General features: G+C 43.8%; 1 protein-coding gene across 2 annotated transcripts in view; it reads right to left on the bottom strand.

Annotated features, from left to right (window-relative positions):
- VRK2 (VRK serine/threonine kinase 2) overlaps positions 1 to 18,701 on the bottom strand; it is a 36,787-nt gene that overhangs the window by 951 nt on the left and 17,135 nt on the right. The window contains exons 8-14 of one of the 2 annotated variants that reach the window (XM_066546040.1): positions 17,549 to 17,681; positions 8,189 to 8,309; positions 6,383 to 6,441; positions 5,041 to 5,222; positions 1,906 to 2,079; positions 1,407 to 1,613; positions 608 to 699 (exon numbers count right to left, since the gene is read on the bottom strand). In XM_066546040.1, the coding sequence (XP_066402137.1) occupies positions 628 to 699; positions 1,407 to 1,613; positions 1,906 to 2,079; positions 5,041 to 5,222; positions 6,383 to 6,441; positions 8,189 to 8,309; positions 17,549 to 17,681 (948 nt within the window). In that variant the 3' untranslated portion in view covers positions 608 to 627. The remainder of the gene's footprint in view (positions 1 to 607; positions 700 to 1,406; positions 1,614 to 1,905; positions 2,080 to 5,040; positions 5,223 to 6,382; positions 6,442 to 8,188; positions 8,310 to 17,548; positions 17,682 to 18,701) is intronic. The other variant, XM_066546038.1, reaches the window with a different exon arrangement.

The raw sequence follows: 18,701 nt of genomic DNA on the forward strand, positions 1-18,701 counted from the left end.
TACAGTGGGGCTTGTTCTGGCTGGCCAGGGGTGCCAGGGCTGTTCTACATCTCAGATGCATTTCAGACAGCAATGCTGTCCTTGGCCAGCACTGTCCTCCACCTCTGAAAGGGATCCCCAAACACCACAATCCCACTTCTCACTTAGCCAAGATTTGACTCTCTTTTCAACTGTCCCTTAGTGCCAGGGACAGCTCTGGTTTCCTACAGAGCTTTCCGTTACCAAGCTCCTGAATTACATGAGAGGAATTTTGCAAAATGAAGCTAAGAGAATCCTCCCTTTCTTCCTTCTCCACTTTCTCATTTGAATGGCTTAAATGTTATCTGACACCCATTTAAAGTCCCCCCTACTATGCAGAATGGTTCTACATAGAAATAACACGTTTAATCCTATTGGAATAGCAACTTTTCCACTAGAAAAACTAAATCCAAACACAAATACCATCTAACCACCAGCCCAATGCTTGGTCCCTTTTCTGCAAAAACTTGACATTTGAGGAGTAGGAAGAAACAGTGTAATGTTTTCCTATTTCAAAGTTGTGTTTGGCTTGTCAGACTCCATCTCCCCTGCTGGCAGCCAAAACATCTCCCAGGATGGTTCTGCTCACCACTGTCCTGCCTGGTGCTCTCAGGTACAGCTGTGCTTTTGCTGCTTCCCTCTCTCAGCTTGTACCGGAGTCTCCAGGCAGTGATGATCAGACTGCTTGAAGCAAAGAATTTTGGATTAATCATAAAGCTACCTTTAAAATGGCATTTTTGTGCTCATTAGAAACTGTCCTCATTTAACCAAGTTATTTGTTTACATGGTAGGAAACCAGGGTGGAATCCACTCACTAAAAATCACCAGAGCTCCAGAGAACAGGAGCACAGGGTGATCATGGAGGTAGATGTGGAGCTGTATTATTTGTACTAAAACTGATTCATTTTTTCTTTTTTTTTCCTGTATGGTTGAAGAGTAAGACTAAAACTATTCATTCAGCCCATTTATGCACTAAATTAACAATATTCAAGGTGAGGTTGTTAACTGCTAAAATCCTCTGATATAAAACTCAGAATTTAGGGACTTAAGTAATGAGTGCTATGAAGTTTTCCACTACACACAGAAGGAAACTACTGAATGAAGTTTCTACCAAGCAAACAACAGGGTCCACAAAGGCAGATAGAGTTGGGAAATAACAATTTGCATCCACATGCAGAGCTTTGCTCTGCAGCTACACCAACTGCAGTGGTAGCTGGCCAATAGTGCATACAGGCAATTGCCCACAAACCTTTAGTGTTCGTGGCAAACAGAGTTTGTGTACACATAGTTGAGCTCTCAAGGGGTTTTTGGAACTCTTGTTTTTAGAAAAGCTGATCTTTCCTTCTCAAGGCACTGTGACTGTTGTATGGTAACACCAAACCCCTCACCTTTTTTGGGTGCTCAGGCTCCTGACATGTCGTGTGAAATTGAAGTGGCTTCTCTTCCACGTGGAACTGCCGGCGTGTTCCCCGGGTCTGGGGCCTGCTCAGGTACCTGGAGTGGTCCTCTTGTCCCATGTCCTCCTTCTGCTGCTCTGGCTTTAGGGAAGGCCTGGGCAAGGGAGCCCACTGAGGTTCAGAGAGTAACTGTGTGTGCTGAAAGGAATTCAGTGAGTTCAGAGTTAGCCCAGGTCCTGATCCAGCACTTGGAGGTGCCAGGCTTGGGGCAGGTCAGGCATTGGCCTGCTGGCACTTATGCCCTGGGCTACCAGAGACTCAGGTTCCTCTTTGGAATACTGGAAGCCAGCAAGCCTCTGCCAGCCCCTGGAGTCTGTGACAGAGCCCGTGGCTCTTTTCCAGCCCTGTTCCTCCTCACCCACCCCACGAGATGGACATGGAGCTAATGAACAGGGAGAGCAGGGTGCTGCTGCCACACCCAGATCCTCACCTGCTGCAGCTCTGCCTGGGGACGCCTCCTGTTCCGTGTGCTTGGCTTTCCTTCTTCCAGGAGCTGTGTGCCTGTCACCCCCACACACACTTGGTTGTGATAGGCAGGTTCTTCACCTTGTGGCTTTTTTCCCTTCTGCTGAGCTGGTTTTGCTGGAGGCTTTGGGAGGCGAACCTGGGGTGCACAGTAAGCATTTTGTACAGTGAAAAAAAGTCCAGATCTCACAAAGAAAAAGAATGATCTTCACCATATATACACATCTTGAACAACTGCATCACTTTCCAAACAGGACTTACAGCAAAACCCAAGTTTTCACTTAAAGTTCCAGAAGAGAAAGTAAGTGGGTTTACATCTAAAAATGACCATATTTCATCCTAATGAAATTACAGGTTGGTATTAATGCAATTGTCTTTTAGTCTGATTTCTACAAGATCAAGCAAGCAGTGACCTGGCTTTCCACCCACTTTTACCCCACTTTCCTTTTGCCCCAACATTGGCACTTTCACTGTAGGGGGAAAAAATGAAAATATTTATCCAGAGCAAAAAAATGTGGTAAACAAATATGGGAATTAATGCAAATAATATTTTATCACCTATCTTTGGTGTGCCATTGGAACCAAGAATCGGGATATAGCCACTGCTACAGTTCTTATGCCACCTCAAGATTAGATTCAGATTCTACACAGGGAGCAATATCCTAAAATCCATGCAATCCTCTTCACATCATCAAGGAGCTGATGCTACAGGAACCTGTTACAGGTGTTCATAGCTCTTCAGAAGGGAATTAACCCCAAATCCCCTCATTTCCTGTGTACCAAAGCGGTTCAGGAGGAATCAGACAGATCAGCTGGAGTCAGATCCTGCTCACAAGCCACAAGTGAGGAGACAGTGGCTTGTTTGCAGTGGCTCCCACTGTTCCAAGGTTGTCTCTTCAACAGGAGAAGTGTTTGGTGAAGAAAAGGAGAGAGGGAAAGGGAACACTGAGATGAAAAGAGTCAGGCCTAGGATCACTCCAGGCAGTGCCATGAACAGATGCTTTGGGAAGAGCTGCTTGTCACCCAGCACTGTCAGAGCTGCAGCACCAAGTGCACCAGGCCACTGAAACATTGCATTTGCTGAAAATAGCAATAAATTTCAAGAGAATTCAGTTACCTGCCCTCTCTACTTGTATTTAAGTACTCCTTAAATCCTTTGGATAACCCTAAAATTGCCTTTCTGCAGCTGTTTTGCAGCAAGTGCCTAGAGGAAACGGGCTCATGTCAGCAGCAGAACTGGCTGAAGGAACAGGCTGCAGTCATACACAGGTGATCCTGGTGTTCTCACTGTTCCAAGAAGTGAGACACTCAGCATTACAGATTTCCCTGAGAAAGTGCTGACAGGTGCCAAGATTTAGTAACACCAGGCATTCCCCCTGATCCTGTTCCTGGCCATCACACCCAATCCCACTGAATCCTGCAGCACAGGAATGGTGATAACCATTCACTTCTCAGCCAGGGATTTTCCAGGGGGGTGTGACCTGCAAATATCCAGTGCTGCAACAGCTCCTGCAGCCTGCAAGGCTGGAATCATCTTTTATGCTACAGACTGTCGAGCTTTTGACCAGGCTTAAGAAGGAAACAGATTTACTATTTAGTGTCTGACTCTTGAGAAATCAAAGACTCCTGTGAAACAAGAGATCCAGCAGGATCAGCTGGAGATCAGTTAACAGCTACCTGATGCTCTGAGTCAGTTCACAAAACAGTGCAAGCTTAAAAGAACTTCTCAAATGAGTGAGGGCACAGTGGTCACCATCACAGCCACACAAGTCCAGTCACCAAAATGGCTTTTGGTTTTGTTAAAAGAAAAAAGGGGGTAAAACCAGAAAAGTCAATAAAAGTGCTAAACTAAGTATCTGTAATTACCAAGATCAAAACCCAGTACCTTTTCATTAAACATGAACTTTTGTTCTGCCTTCCACAATACGTAAATAGTGCTGACAATTGGTTCGTGAGGCACTTGCTACAATAAAATCTAATTGTATCATGAGAGAAAGGTGACAATCAGGAGATCATGAAAAAATTACATATTCTCACTGGTGGTTAATTAGCCATGCAAAACCCCCTCAAACAGATATTCTCTTCTATTAGGAATGATTACTATGCAGGCCTACAGATGTCAATACCACAGTCATTCAAATACTTCTTTCCCTACTAATTGAAGGTTGTAAAGCTCTGGTGCCAAGGTTTTGCTTCCAAAGAGCTAATTTATGACTAGAAGGATATTTTATGTCTTCAGTTGCAGCAGCTACAAAACTCAGCAAATCAGAACCATCTGTGCACTGATACTTGAATCACCATTCATCTCGCAGCCTATCAGTCACATTAGTTTGCATCCTGCATTCTTGGCTCACGTACACTTGTGATGGTCCAAAGTTCACCAGGAATATTAAAAATGGATGGGACCCTGACCCTGCCTTATTGCACACGCCCCAGAGCCCCACACGGGGCTGCTGCATGCGGGCACTTCCACAGGAACAACGGGACTGACATTTCCCAGCAAAACTGCTAATTACCTCCCTCTCTGCTTAGGGAAGCTGGGCTTTATTAACTTAGAGCACTGCAGGAAAATAGCACAGGAGAGCTGTGTCACTTGGAAAACCCTGTGCCAGTGCACACCAACAGCACAGCTAAAGCCACAGGAACATCTCCACACTGGGGCTGCGGGAGGATAAAGGCAAATGACAAAGAACAGCCTGAAAGCAAGAAAATGAATTAAATGCTGGCACTAATAAAGGTAACTTTGCTTTTAATCTGGGACGAAGGAAAAACCTGGCATTCATGCCTGTCTTCAAGATGTTAGTGAACAAAGTCCTTGACTTCCCCATTATCCTGAAAGTAAATCATTCTCCACAGACCTACTGCTTTGAAGTGAGAGCCTGTGGGTCAAAAGGACTCATGGCAGTTCTTCCTCCTTGAGGGTTGACATTCCACTTTTTAGCAAAGCCAGGGGAAACAGGAATTAACAAACATAGTGTATTTAAGGCAGAAGAACTGCTGGGTCAGTCTCATTTTGAGAGCTTTAACTATTTCCTCCTCTGCAAGAGGGAAGGCAAGAGGCAGGAGCTGTCAGGAACGCTCCCAGAGCTGTCTCACTCACCCTGGACACCTTCGCAGCGAGGTGATTCTGCGCGCATGCTGCTGTGGAAAATTCCAGGGGGCCATCGTAGCGCATCCCGCTCGACTCCAGCCCATCCAGCAGGATCTTCTTCAGCACATGATACTTGGGCTTCTCAGCATAAGCTAAGCCAGAAACAGAGGCCAGAAACTTGGCTATTTCACCTGCAGAGCAGATCAGAGTGTGAATTTCACTGAGTACAACCCCAGAAGTTCAGATAGGATCTCATTCCAACACCGATGCCAAACGAGACAACACAATTTCTGCTGAAGGCACACTCAAAACACAGAACTGACAATGTCTTGTCTTTTTGGAAGGAGAAAAGGAAAAGACAGACTTGGATAAACAAGGCAGACTTGAAGTGCTCCATCTTGTTATGTTCATGCACTAATTCCCACAGCACTGACAGCTATCCAAGGATAAAATTTAAAACATTTTACCAACAAGTATTGATAGTTCTGTGTAAAAGAGGAAAGTCTTTGATAGACCACAATATCCCCTTAAATATTAATTACTCTGAACAGTTTATTTTAATCTGCATAAATACTATACTGGGAATGTTTTGGAAAAATACAACTTTTTTTTTTATTTTACTTCAAACACTACTATTGTTTTTCTGATTGCATCCCAAAACAGTCTGACAGCAGCAACATTTTTCCATCAAGTGGTTCAAAAAACAGGGAAACCATTGAATGGGCAGAAATAATGCTAGTAGGAAAAACATATGGGGGGTTCAAACTTTTCTTTCAGTTGAAGACCCAAGTGTATCCTAAAACTGGAGTGCTACACCAGATATTAGCATCTGGTCAAATCCCAGCAGGAAAGATTTATTAAATATGTATACACATCATGAATAAATTTCACCTAATACAAACTGCATTCCAGTAATTCCAATACAAAAGTGCTAGGAAAATAATGGAGTAAATCAAAAATAGATACTGACCTTTGGTGTTTTCCCTGGGTTACTTTTGTATTTCAGGGAAGGAAGAAACAAGACAAGACAAACTGTGCATCCATTTGCTTTTTCAAACTCTGAGCAATGAGCAATAAACCTTTGGTAGACAGTTGCTTACTATTTCCATGCTAACAGCTACTTCTGTTTCCAAGATAGTCACTGCTTCCCAACACCTTGGATTACATATGGCCAAGATCCCTTATGTCACTCCATGGGATACAGCACAGACTGAGCAAGATTCTTTTTTTTCAAAGACTTTGTTCAATTTGTGTTACTTTCCTTCTCTTCTGCTCCCCCCCAGAGTCAGACATTGAGCTGTGTTTAGGAAGAGGCTGAAGAGCCAGAGGGTACAGGTGCAAGTACACTTACTGCAGCTGCTTCCAGGAGAATCCCACCTCAGCACTGAATCTGGGAGCTCATCCATAAGTCTGAAACAACACCAGAGTGCAACAGTTTAATGCGCTTTTGGAGCAGGTGATTCCTCATTTGGGATTTAGGAAGACAGCAAGTCTCAGCTCCAAAGGGAGTGGACCTCCAGGATAGCTAATGATTCACAGGACTGCTTTTCAACCCAGATCTCCCCTCACCAGCTCCATTTTTAACTCTTTGCACACAGCTGGTTTCACCAAGATCAGGCTGACACCTAAAACTGCACTTTAGGTTTTTCTTTGCACATATTTTAAGCTTTCTAGAAGGAAAAACAAAAGCCCTTTGAGCCAAATGGCTTGTTCTGATTTCATATTGATGATTCCAATTTCTATTTTGGAATTTAAGCAGCAGTTCTGCTCTGCCTTCCTATCATTTAGCATCAGGTCCCCTCTGCCATGGAGCACATGGCTGCCAAAGCTACACCCAGGCACGGCAGGGCCACAAGGGGACAGGGAGGTCACATCACCCAAAGTCCCACATGCTTCATAAAAAGTAGGGCCACAGGTGGAATTCCTGTCCATCCAGGAACAGGAACAGCAAAGAAGCTCAGCATCAATTCCTAAAAACAGGAATAACACCAGCCCTCATCTTGGGCAGTCCAGCACCCAGAGGAACCTGAAAATTAAGACAAATAAGAGGAATAACCTGGGCAAAATACCTAATTCCAATTCATTAGAGTAAGAAGATACTGATAAGTGGAATCTGTGTAATTTTCTGTGCATTTCCTTGAAGCCTCCTTTTTCTCAGCATCCTGGAAATGTGAGCCATCCAAGGGTTAATAGAAAGGGAAGAATCACTGGAGCAGCTTGATTGATTAAATTGATTTCCCATTGAATTGTATAAGTGTTACCTTGCAGGGGGCTGTGTAATGATCAGAACTTCTAAAGGGGAAATATTAAACACAGCAGAGGGTGTCAACATCCCCAGCTGCAGCCGCCCTTCCCTGCCCCACGCCGATTTCGGGGATCAGCCAGCCCCACGGGTACCTCTGCTGTGACCTGCCCTACTTTAAAGTTTGCTGCTCCTGCTATTGGGATGTTCCAGCTCTGGGTAACTCCTCTGCTGTGGAGCTGCTACAGGTACCCTGTGCAGCTAACTCCCTCCAGTCCCAGCTGGGAGGGCAGAGGAAGAAAACACTGATGCACTGTTGCTCCAGTGAGCTCCAAGTCATGCTGGGAAAAAGGAAAGATTTTCACTAAGCTCCTTAGTGTTTTGGAATTTAATTGTTTGTAATGGCAGTAGGCTTATGTAACATTAAAAACCTACAGAAAAACATCTGAAAAACAGTATCATATAGAAAGTTAAATAAATTGAGTGCACATGTGGAAAAACCTCCACGAGATGTTTGTACTACGGTCTCTACAAAGTGCCCATGAAGTTTAATGGAACCACACAACAACCTTCTGTATGTGCACCAAGGCCCGTGCTAATTTACAAATGATTTCTTGGAAAAAAAAGAGCATTGGAAAAATACACAGCAGACAAAATGCCTGTGTACTGTGCACTGGAATCCATCCTCTCCTCACAGCAACACAGACATAAACATGCAAAGGAGAGTAGACATGCACATAAAGTTCCCATTTTAACTGCTTCCAACATCTCTCTTAATTAAGGAAAATTGTTTTAGCTTTCTCCTAAGGTGCTGTTCTACAGCATGGAAAGCTGTGTTTCCCAGAGCTAGGAAGCAGTGAGGATGCTGCAGGGCTCCAGGCTGGTGTGTCCATGTGTGGGGGGGTTTGTCCTTACTTTGTTTTTGCACTCTGGACAGCTACAGGGTCCTTGAGGTTCTGCTCCCAGGGCAGCTTCCCACACAGCCAGTGAAGCATGCAGTAGCCAAGGATTTCAAGGTCACCTCGTCTGGATGGGGCTAAAATGTGGGAAAGGGGGAGGGGGAAAGAGAAAAAAAAATACAATTAAGAATAGGAACCTCTTCTTAGGAAATAGAAAAGACTTTGATTGAACTGGTGCTGATGAAATATGAAGAAGCCAAATGGGCAAAGTGTTTTGTTTGTTCAGCTGTATTAGACCTGAACTGCCCCGGCATTTGGCCACAGGCCACAGACAGGCAGTGACTTGTTCCTGCTCAAGTGAGGGTCAGCTTCCTCACCTCCTCCAACTCCATCCTTCCTCAGTCTGGTCTGTCACATGGACTTGATCCCCATGGCCTCTGACATGATCCAGACAGCCCATAACTGAGTACCAACACTTTCTCAAAGAGCCAAGCAGTAAAACAAAGAAATAAATGTCTGCTGCTAAATTGCTAACACATGTTCCAGGAAGTCCATGGGGTCCACATTGGTCATGCAGGGACTCTGTGAGAGCAGACTAAACACTGATGGCCTTTCCTGTTCTCCCGTGGAGCCGTTTGAACTCGGATGCTGGGACAAAAGTGCCATCTAGTGTGCACTGACTCACCAGAGCCTGCTCCCGGCTCCAGCAGCGCCTGCCGAACTCTGCACAGCCCAAAGTGCACTCGCTGTTCAGCAAAGTCCTGGGTGAACTTCCCTCTGCTGCTTCCAAAAAGGAACTTATCTCAGGGACAACTTACTCTCTGCACACCCCAGGCAGACACAGATACAGGAGGCAAAATTAAATCAAAAATTAACCCCATCCCCGAGCATCATTTACGCAGATAAACTGAAGTTAAATCTATAGATTGGCTTTTCCTAGAAAAAGAGGGAGGGGAAAAGTGCAATATCAACAGAATTGCTAGTGCTTGCTGCTACCCAGAGGAAACCAAACTTCCTAAAACTGAACAAGCAGGAGCACTGCAGGATTTCTTTGACTTGCAGCTTACAGTTTGCACATCAAAACCACATGGAATCTACAAAACCAGAAACTGCTTGTCATGATTAAAGACAGACAGATGTACAAGTTAAATTTATGCTTTTCCAAAATGAATTTGTGCTTTCCAAGAAGGAAAGGAGAGTTCAGACTTGTTTGGCACTTTTTATCCAGTGTAAAGACCAGTAGCTGAGCACTGTGCTGTTAATCCAGCTGTAAACAGATATCATATTTTATGGGCCTTCATTAAATAAATTCCAGAAAGTCACTCGGTGAACTTATCTTTTAATTTAAGAAGTCATCTGCTAAAAGCCACGGTGCCAACACATCATAACTGTCCCTCGTTGCTGTACACACATTACTGTAAAAGCAGCAGATTAGTTTTTATACATTCCCTATCTTAACTGCTCTTAGGCTCAGGATTATTAAAGGCCCTGGATCCAACACCGCTGCGCTGTCCCTTGGGCGTCGTTTATTTCCTGCCCTGGATTCAGCAACGTCCTAATGCAAGACTTGGCTCCCATATTAAAATAAAAACACAATCTCTACCACTTGCTGTTCTGTAGTGATTTCTCTGGCCATAAATCTCCCAGTAACTGTGGAACAATTCCATTCACACACACGTGTTCACAACTCTTTTTTCCATTATGGCAATTCCAGATTCGATCCATATAAGCCAGCATTTTTGACTGCAGATCCTCTAATTTTCACAATGCCTTTCTGGCACCTGTTTGTGTGAGAGAGGCTACAGAAAGTAGCCTTTTGAGGAAAATTGTCAGAATTCCAATGAACAGCTTTTTTCCATGGCGGGGGGGGGGGGATTCATTGATGTGTATTTATAATAACAGCAAACCAATCAGATTTCAGAAGTTACCCCAAAAAAAGTCATTTTCTGAAAAAACAATCCCAGATATTAAAGTTTCCTCACAGTTAGGCCATGACTAATGATGTTCCCTCTCATCTGCAGCTCCTGGGACAAAGCCACAACGAAGCAAAAGCCTTGGCTGACACCTGCCCAAAGCCACAGCGGGCACAGGGACAACAAAAAGGTCCGTGGAGCTAAAGCACCTCTGCCCAGCAGCAGCAGGAAATGTTCCACAGGAGACAGTAAGTCAGTCCCCATCCCTTCATCTCCCAGGCCACCACAAGGGCTGCTAAATACAGACATTTACAAGGGGGTTTTGTAGAACCACTTGAAAATGTCAGCATTTGATTCTTTGCCTGTACTTGCTTATTTCCTTCTGCTCCATATAAGAGAAATCCCTCAAGCTTTTAAATCATTTAGATTCGTGTTAAAAAGTAATTGATTAATCTTTAACGAGTTAGTATTATCTATGGACAATGGAATTATTAGATTTTCATGTCAAATCCAGCACTAATAGATAAATTTCAATGATACGTTTACTTGCAAAAATAAATCTGCTCACACAATTGAAGATTACAGGAATTCTTGATAAACATCAACGGAGAGAAATCAATCTGCCTTCACTTTAAATATGACAGCCAGGTGAAAATAAAACAATTCTGCTTGATAACTTGTCACAGTTACAAGAGTGTACACTCCAACCAGTACTTATTTAAATCAAATTCTTACTTCTCTGCTAAAAAACTTTTTTTTTTCTTCTCTTTTTAATAGATGTTTGATTTCTGCTTTTCTACTCACAGGATTTTTTTACTATTATTTTAGTCTCATATGAAATAGTATTTAATGGGAACATATTGGTGGTATTTTATTTCACAATGTCTTTAAAGTTTAATTTTTTAATTTGGAGATTTAAGGCCTGATTCTGTTCTCAGTCCTGCCAAGATAAATCAGAAACAACTTCACTGAAGTTGATGAACTCACAACCACATCAATGAAATCAGAGTTTTAAATATACCACAAATATACTCAACACACAGGCACAGGCTCCAATAACTCAGAATAACTGAAGCAATTCACCTTAGAAGAAAATAGATGATGTATCTCTGTACACTGAATTTGGCAGCTATCTCCACTTTAATTTATATTCAGACTATTATTTCCAAATAGATCAGGGATATCACAACAGCCACAATATGCTCCCAAAACTCCACTGCTCCCAGGAACTCCTCTGAAACAGAAGTAAAAATGGGAGGTTTCTCTATGGCCTCTGTTTAGCTGATTGTCTCCAGCCTTTTGTAAAGATCCAACAAGTGACAGGTGAAATATTCTCTTATTTTAATTAGCACTGTTATGTGATAATTTCACTATTAGTGATTTTTTTGGATTAGAAGCTTTTCATAAACATGAAAATCATTTTGATCATTCTGGTTGCTCATATTGCATGGATGTGCAGCAGCACCTCCAATTCTCACTGGCATTACAGGACACCAATTCATGGTAACTCACAAGCAAAGAGAACTCACACCACAGCTAGCAATGCAAAAGCCCATAAAGGAAAGGAGAGTTAACATGATCGTGGGGAAATGCAATTGTGATAAAAATATAAAAATAATGATAAAAATCACAAAGTGATATAACTTAAGGCTGAGATGATTAAAAGCCAGACAAATACAAGACTTGACAAAAATCAGTGCCTCTATTAGGAGTAGGAGAAATGAGAAGACAAAAAAAACCCAAAAAGCAGGTAAGGAAGTATTCCTTCCCCCAGGTCCTGGCCAGTCTGAGGAGCTCCCTGCAGCAGGATGATGACCAATGGAATAGTGGGTGGCTCCACAGAAGAGGTTAGAGAAATGCATTGAATTAATGATACATTTTAGTGCCTGGAGGCCATTCCACAGAGTTATCCAGCCTCAGACAGGGCAAAAGCCAGCAGGGAACCACTGCTGGTCTCCTTGTCTCCAGCCCTGCTTGGCACATTGCTAAAGGACTCCCTGACAAAAACCACCACCACAGACTGCTGGAAAGAAAATTCCATGGCACCACCACAGCTCTTGCAGAGAAGCCAGTGTGTGACATGGCAGAGAGGGACACCTCCTGTGCCAGCCTGGGACACTGTCCCAAACTGGGACCCTACAGATACACACTTGATGGGATGAACGGACATGGCAGAGCTATCCGGGGGGGGGGGAATCATCAGGACTGGTGGAATGGGATGTGCTGGAAGAAAGAGGGTTGGGGTTCTGCTCTGATGGGGACAAGCTCATGGAGTGGGAAGGCTGGGAGGTGCAAGGCAATGTCACCACGAGATCAGGGTGGCAGATGCAGTGGTGGTGGCAGGAGATGCCGGTACCTGGTCGGAAGCAAAAGGTTCCAGGCTTGCAGTAAGGACAACATGTGGCAGAAGTTTAACTCTTCTTTCACATCTGCGTGGCAGAAAAAAAGAATCACAAAGGTAAGGGCCTGACAAGTAGGGGTGGGCAAGCAGCTCAGATTCACTACCTGTCAGAATTCCTGGAGGAGAGAACAACAGCCCTTTCCCAGGCACAGTCCTCAGATGTGACAGAGTTGTAAATGCTTCTCTTCTTATTTTTGCTTCTTCTGAACATTCCTGGCAGCTTCCAAAGGTGGCTGTAGAAGCCCATCCAATCTTTTCCTTGCTAGTGACTCTTCTTTCACTCACAACCACCTCCTGCTCCCTCCTCTGCTGGGCACACATTTCTAATCCAACTCTCAGGAACTAAAGCATCTTTTTATTTATTTCCCACTGCAAAGTTCCACCCATTTTTCGCCAGACTGGTTATATTTTCCTTTTATTATTTAGGATTTACAGTTTGTCCTGTACACAGTCTTTGGGAAACACATATCAAACTGCAGCAGATCAATAATTCATTTGACCGACAAAAAAAAGAAAAAAATCCTGCAGGCTCCCTCTGAATCCTAACTATGCATGGACAGATGCCAAATCAACCTCTTGATCCAGAGGCACTCAGAGCTCTGTTCTCTGGAAGCAGGCTCCCAAAGAATGTGTTTCCAGGCATAGGTGTTTATATTCCTGCACATCCTTCCTCACAAAATGAACCCTGCACATATTTTAGTCAGCAGAACAGGAAAAATGGCCAAGCATTGAGCTGTGTTTTTAATACCACGGAACGGCTCTGACTGAGCAGTGGGGAAATCCAGCACAAGGGCTGCAGGGCTTGCCCTGCCAACAGCCCAAGGCTGGCACTGCCCTGGACAAACCCAGTGTCTGATGGAGCTCAGGGAGCCCAAGGAGCTCATAACCTCTGTGAGGGGCACAGAGAAACCTGCCCAAAGTCCCCACTCCTGTGGGAAGCAGCTTTGACTACTGCAGATGTAGAGATCAGTCCTGCACAGACTTCAGTGGGGTCTCTACTGATGCAAGAGACAGCCCCACTACTCAGAGTTCCTGTGAAATGCTGGGAGCAGGGAGAGGACTCAGCTTGGAATCGATGGCAAACACAAATATATGCTGGAGGGAATTCAGCATAGATACTTCATACTCTTATGTTCATCAATGATAGCAAATTAAAACTGGGCTTACACACTCAATGCACAGGACTGGAGTATTTAAAAGAACCTCAATATGTTAAGTGCAGTAAATCTCCAGAGAAAATAGGTATTGACTGCATGCCTCAGTGAGGAGAAAATCTACAAAAATCCATAGGAGGCATTGATCCAAATATTACTTTTTAACACTAACTATGTAACAACTTTTTAAATGTACACTGAGTATAGATATAATTCTCCTTAATTATCAATCAACAAACCAAAATGCAATACTGTTTATACAGGCTGGTCTTTAAAAATGAATACAGTGAGTACACTCCAATGAGACACTAAAACCAATGATGCAGTTGTGCCCTGCATCAGAAATCTGCATCAGAATAAAAAGGGTTTTAATTTCAAATACCCACACCCTGGCTGGGATGGGATCCTGCCACAAATCCAGGAATGCTGATGGTGCAGGTAGGATCCTGAGGCAGAGGCCACGCTGGGCTCTGCTTGGTTCCAGGAGAACTCCAAACACAGCTCAAGGATGCAGCTCCACATCACATCTGGCCTTTCCAGAGGCTGTCAGAAGAACATAGACCAATCCCACTACCCCAGAGTGTTTCCTTGCAGTGGCCACTGGTAGGAACCTTCCTGGATCTCAGTGCACTGCACACTCTACACCTGGTGAGCTCCATGAAGATCCTGGGGAATACCCTCCCATTAAACTCTCCATTCAACCATGGAAAATCCAGCATCGACCTAAATTACTGGGAAGGGAATGCATTTGACTGGCTCTGTGCAAGGAGGGTATCAGCTCCAAGCATTGCCAAGAGGCACTTTTGAAAGCTTCAAATTCCTAATTTTGTTAAAGCTTCAGCATGTCCCTCAAATCACTGCATGTATTCAGTAGCTGCTTCATGAACAAGTCAAAATGTTCTCATTTGTCTGGCTCAGCACAGCCACTGATGCCGTTCAGGGGGGCTGAAATACTTATGTTGCTACACACATGCAGGAAACGCCCTCTGGAAAGGATTTCATTTATATAAAATAACATTTAAAAGTTAGAATTATATTCCAGGAGCATTGAAATAACAAAGCCCTCCACTCTGAAAAGCTGGGTGACACCAGAATGAAGGCTGTCTCTGCACCTTCCATTCGCCCACAGTCTTTAAAGACTTTTCAGAACACCCCACCTCACTTTGTACAGGAGATTGTGCTGAGACTGCACCATGAGCAGGGAATCCAGGAGATTGCTGAGCAAAGAAACCCTTTGCCCCAGCTGCTGGAAGTCTTTCAGTATCCTAAGCCACCTCTGTGCCTCTCAGCCTCACACCAAGAGAGCAGGGGAACCCATTGCTGTGTTCTGCCTGCTGAACCCCTGCAATCTCCAACAGAAGTCGCTGCAGATGCAGATTTTCCCTGGGATGTGGAGAGCTCTGCTGCAAGTGGGGAAACTCTGGCAGTTTGATCTTCATGGATTCAGGCTGTTTGTCGTGGTTTAACCCCATCCACCAATTAAAGTACCACACAGACATTCACCCCCTACACCTCCCTGGAGGGACAGGAAGGAGAATCAGGGAAAAAAGTTAAAACCCATGAGCTGAGACAACAACAGCTTAATACTTGAACTAAAAATTTAATGATAATAATAATGAAAAGGAAGGTAAAGAAAGGAACAAACCCCCTGACAGAGAAGTGATGCACAACAGAATTGTTCAGCACCACCTGAGCAGTGATTGGCCCCTCCTGGCCACCCCCAGTTTATCCCTGCCCCTGTTATCCCAGGTGTGGAACATCCCTCTGGCCAGGTCAGCTGTCCTGGCCAGGTCCCTCACAGCTCCCTGGGCAGCTCCTCACTGCCAGAGCACAGGGAACTCACCAGTCCTTGAGTGAAGGGAAGCACTGCTCAGCAACAACTACAACATCCCTGTGCTGTCAGTGTCATTCTCATCCTAAATCCAACCACAGCACTGCACCAGCTGCTGGCATGGAAATTAACTCTGTCCCAGACAAAAGCAGGACACAACCACAAGGTCAGAGCTGGCATTCCATGTGAAGAGCTTGGATGCTTTGCAACATACCAGATCCCACATCATGTTCTGCAGTCTCTTCCAGCAGGAGCACAAAAAAAAAAAAAATCTGTGGATTTTCTGTTTGCAGCTATCAAGGAAACACTTTTCAAGTGTAAGGGGGTAAGGGGTAAGCTCTCTCAAACTGTTTTTCTGAATATTTTGTTTTGTGGAGTCCTCTGGTTTTAACAAATTCCAGCACATTTAGCTCTTTGAGGAGGTTATCTAAGACACAGATTGCAGAACTTACCTCACGCTTCCTCTGCACACCTTTTGTCACACAAGTCTGTAAAATTTCCGTGCACTTTCAAATAGAAGGAATTACCTGTCCTGTAATCACATACCCATCCACAAACCCTACCAAACTGGCTGCTATAACTATCCAACAGCCAAATCCCAAATATTCCAGCTTCCACCTACCCTTCAAAGAGCATCCACATCAAATACCAGTGCACAGCCCCACCACTCACTCTACCAGGCAAAGCAGGCAGAGTCAGGTCTCCAGAAAACAGCCTGGGTACTTGGGAAGGCCAGAAGAGTCCAAAACAGATGCTCTCCTCACCACAAAATATTTTCTAGCAGGTGAAATGGTGCAGTTGTCTTAGCAGGAAATACTTGCCAGTCTTATTTCATTTTTCCTAATGACCAGAGTTAAACGACTGCAGGTTTTAACAGCTCCAGCAAATTATCAAGACCCTCTACATTACATGGTCAATGGTCCTTTTAATAGAAAAAGCAATAATATACAGTTGTTTGTGCCAACTAAAACTCGTTAGAAAGTATTAGTTTAAGGTAACAGTTCAGCAGCTATTAACAAGCACAAATTCCTTCAGTTATCTCTGGTGACACTGATGCTCACCAGGCTGGCAGCAGCAAACCATCCCTCCTGCTTGAGATGATCTTGGGGGTGAAGGAGTGGAAAGGGGAAAGAAAAGTTAACAAAAACACTCTTTTGTAGCAAGAGTCAAAGTTTTTCAATAATCACCATTTTTTTCACTAGCATAACATTAGAATTGACTTTTTGTCTTGCTGACATAGCAACTAAGAAAGTTGTGTTGCATTGACCATATTGATTGTGAACAATGCAGCCATCAGTGGGACTTTACACCATATATTTTCAATATTGACCTCCCAGTCCCTTTTCCATGGCTCTATGGGTCTGCTATTGGATTTGGACTGCAGCGTAATAAACAGCTAAGGTTTAATTAATGGTAAATGAATACAAGACATAGGTTATGACTTTAACTAATTAGGGAATTGTTGAATTAAGTCTGCCTTGGAATGCAAGGCAGTACAATCAATATCCAATAAAAGGACTATGTATGTAATTTACCTGCAAATGTGTTTCCAATACCATCAAAGTGAGTTTAAATAAGTAAGATATATGAAAGGCTACTGGAAAAAGATTTCAGAAAGTTAACACTTTATGGCTTCAGAAAAGGTTTTTCTCCTTGCAGAAGGAATGTCATCTTGAAATACCCTCCCATAACACAGATGGTGACACTCAGCCACAGCTCTTCCTAAAGGACAGTGCAGACTCCAAAGCTTTTTCCTTGACAACGCAGCATTAGCAAATCCTGCCTCTGCAGGGCACAGCGAGCACAAACCAGCCCTCCCAACATAAACCAATGAAGTTTGATGTTGAGCTCTTCTCAGGGCTGTCCTGGGCTGCTCCAGTGCTGTGTGTGCAGAGCCTCTCAGGGCTCCTCCTGCTGCCCTTCCCCCAGCCCTGGGGAAGCATTCCCAGGCACACGAGGAGGTCACCACACCAGGGGCTGAGCAATCCCCAACACTGCTTCTCCTGTGTACAGCAGCACTCACAGCCTGATTACTCATTCTATAATCACTCATCTGAAATAAAAAAAAGAAACCTACCTACTCCCTTGTGGGCATCTATGCTGGTAAACTCTATTGTCCCATTATGGCCCTTCCTAGGATTTTCCTGATATTGTTTGTGGTTCCCATTGGGACAATATCTGTAGCAAAGTCCATAATCTGCAAGATAAACCTGGAAGACATGAACAGACAAATGAATAATGCTTTTGTCCTTTGAAAGTATAACCTTTATAATTAAGTCTTAAGAAACTGATAGGTTAAGGACAGCCTTAGATCTAAATTTTATTAAACCAAATGGTGCCTCAGGATAAAATATGTACAACTGGGGGCTATAACAGCTGCCCTCCCCATTTAAATCCTTCCACTACTATACTCTTATCTTATTTCAGAGTCGAGCAGGATTTCAGTCATTTCATTTTGTTCCTGAGCTCTCTGCTCTCCAGGTGGGCATCCAGACATCATAAACAGCAATATGCCTTTCATGCAGCCTCACATTGCTTATGGGACCCCTTCCTCCCCTGACTTAAGCAGGCACACTCCCTTCCCCATTTGGATTTTCCAGCAGCTGAGACTCTTCCCATTCAACTCTTCTGTGCACCTTCAAAGCCAGAGGAAGGGGCAGCAGCTTCCCAGTTGGACTGGACATGGGGCTCCAGTACCCCAGGGCTGCTGGGCACCGGCCACCTGTAATCCAGCCCTTTGGAATGCCACTGTCACTAACTTCCTACATGAACTATTGAAAGTAGGCTAAAACAAAGCAAACCAGCTCTCCCCAACCCAGTAAACCACCCCTGAATTTAGAAAGTATTTTAAAAAGACACAGAACGAAACTGTGGTCTCTCAGTTACTCTGAAGCAAATGGAGTTAAATCAATGTATGAGGAAAAAAAAATAGGGCTTAAATTGTGTATACTGCCATAGTGCCACAATCACCATTCCATCCACGGATTTTTGGGGCAAAAGCTGAAAATCATCTGAAGGCATAGAGATCACTGCGACTAAATCTTATTATATGATAAAGAAAAACATCTTATTTAAAACATCTTTCCTCTTTAGCTACCAAATACTTTATCCTAAAAAAGTCTGAAACAAACTTTCCTGGCACTCGCTTGCTATTTAATTATGTCAGTCCTGGTAAAGGCAAAAACAAACAAACAAAAAAGCCTCAAGAGAACGTAACGCATTACTTTGTA

The sequence above is a fragment of the Molothrus aeneus genome, chromosome 3, assembly GCF_037042795.1.
Source record: "Molothrus aeneus isolate 106 chromosome 3, BPBGC_Maene_1.0, whole genome shotgun sequence".
Taxonomy (NCBI): domain Eukaryota; kingdom Metazoa; phylum Chordata; class Aves; order Passeriformes; family Icteridae; genus Molothrus; species Molothrus aeneus.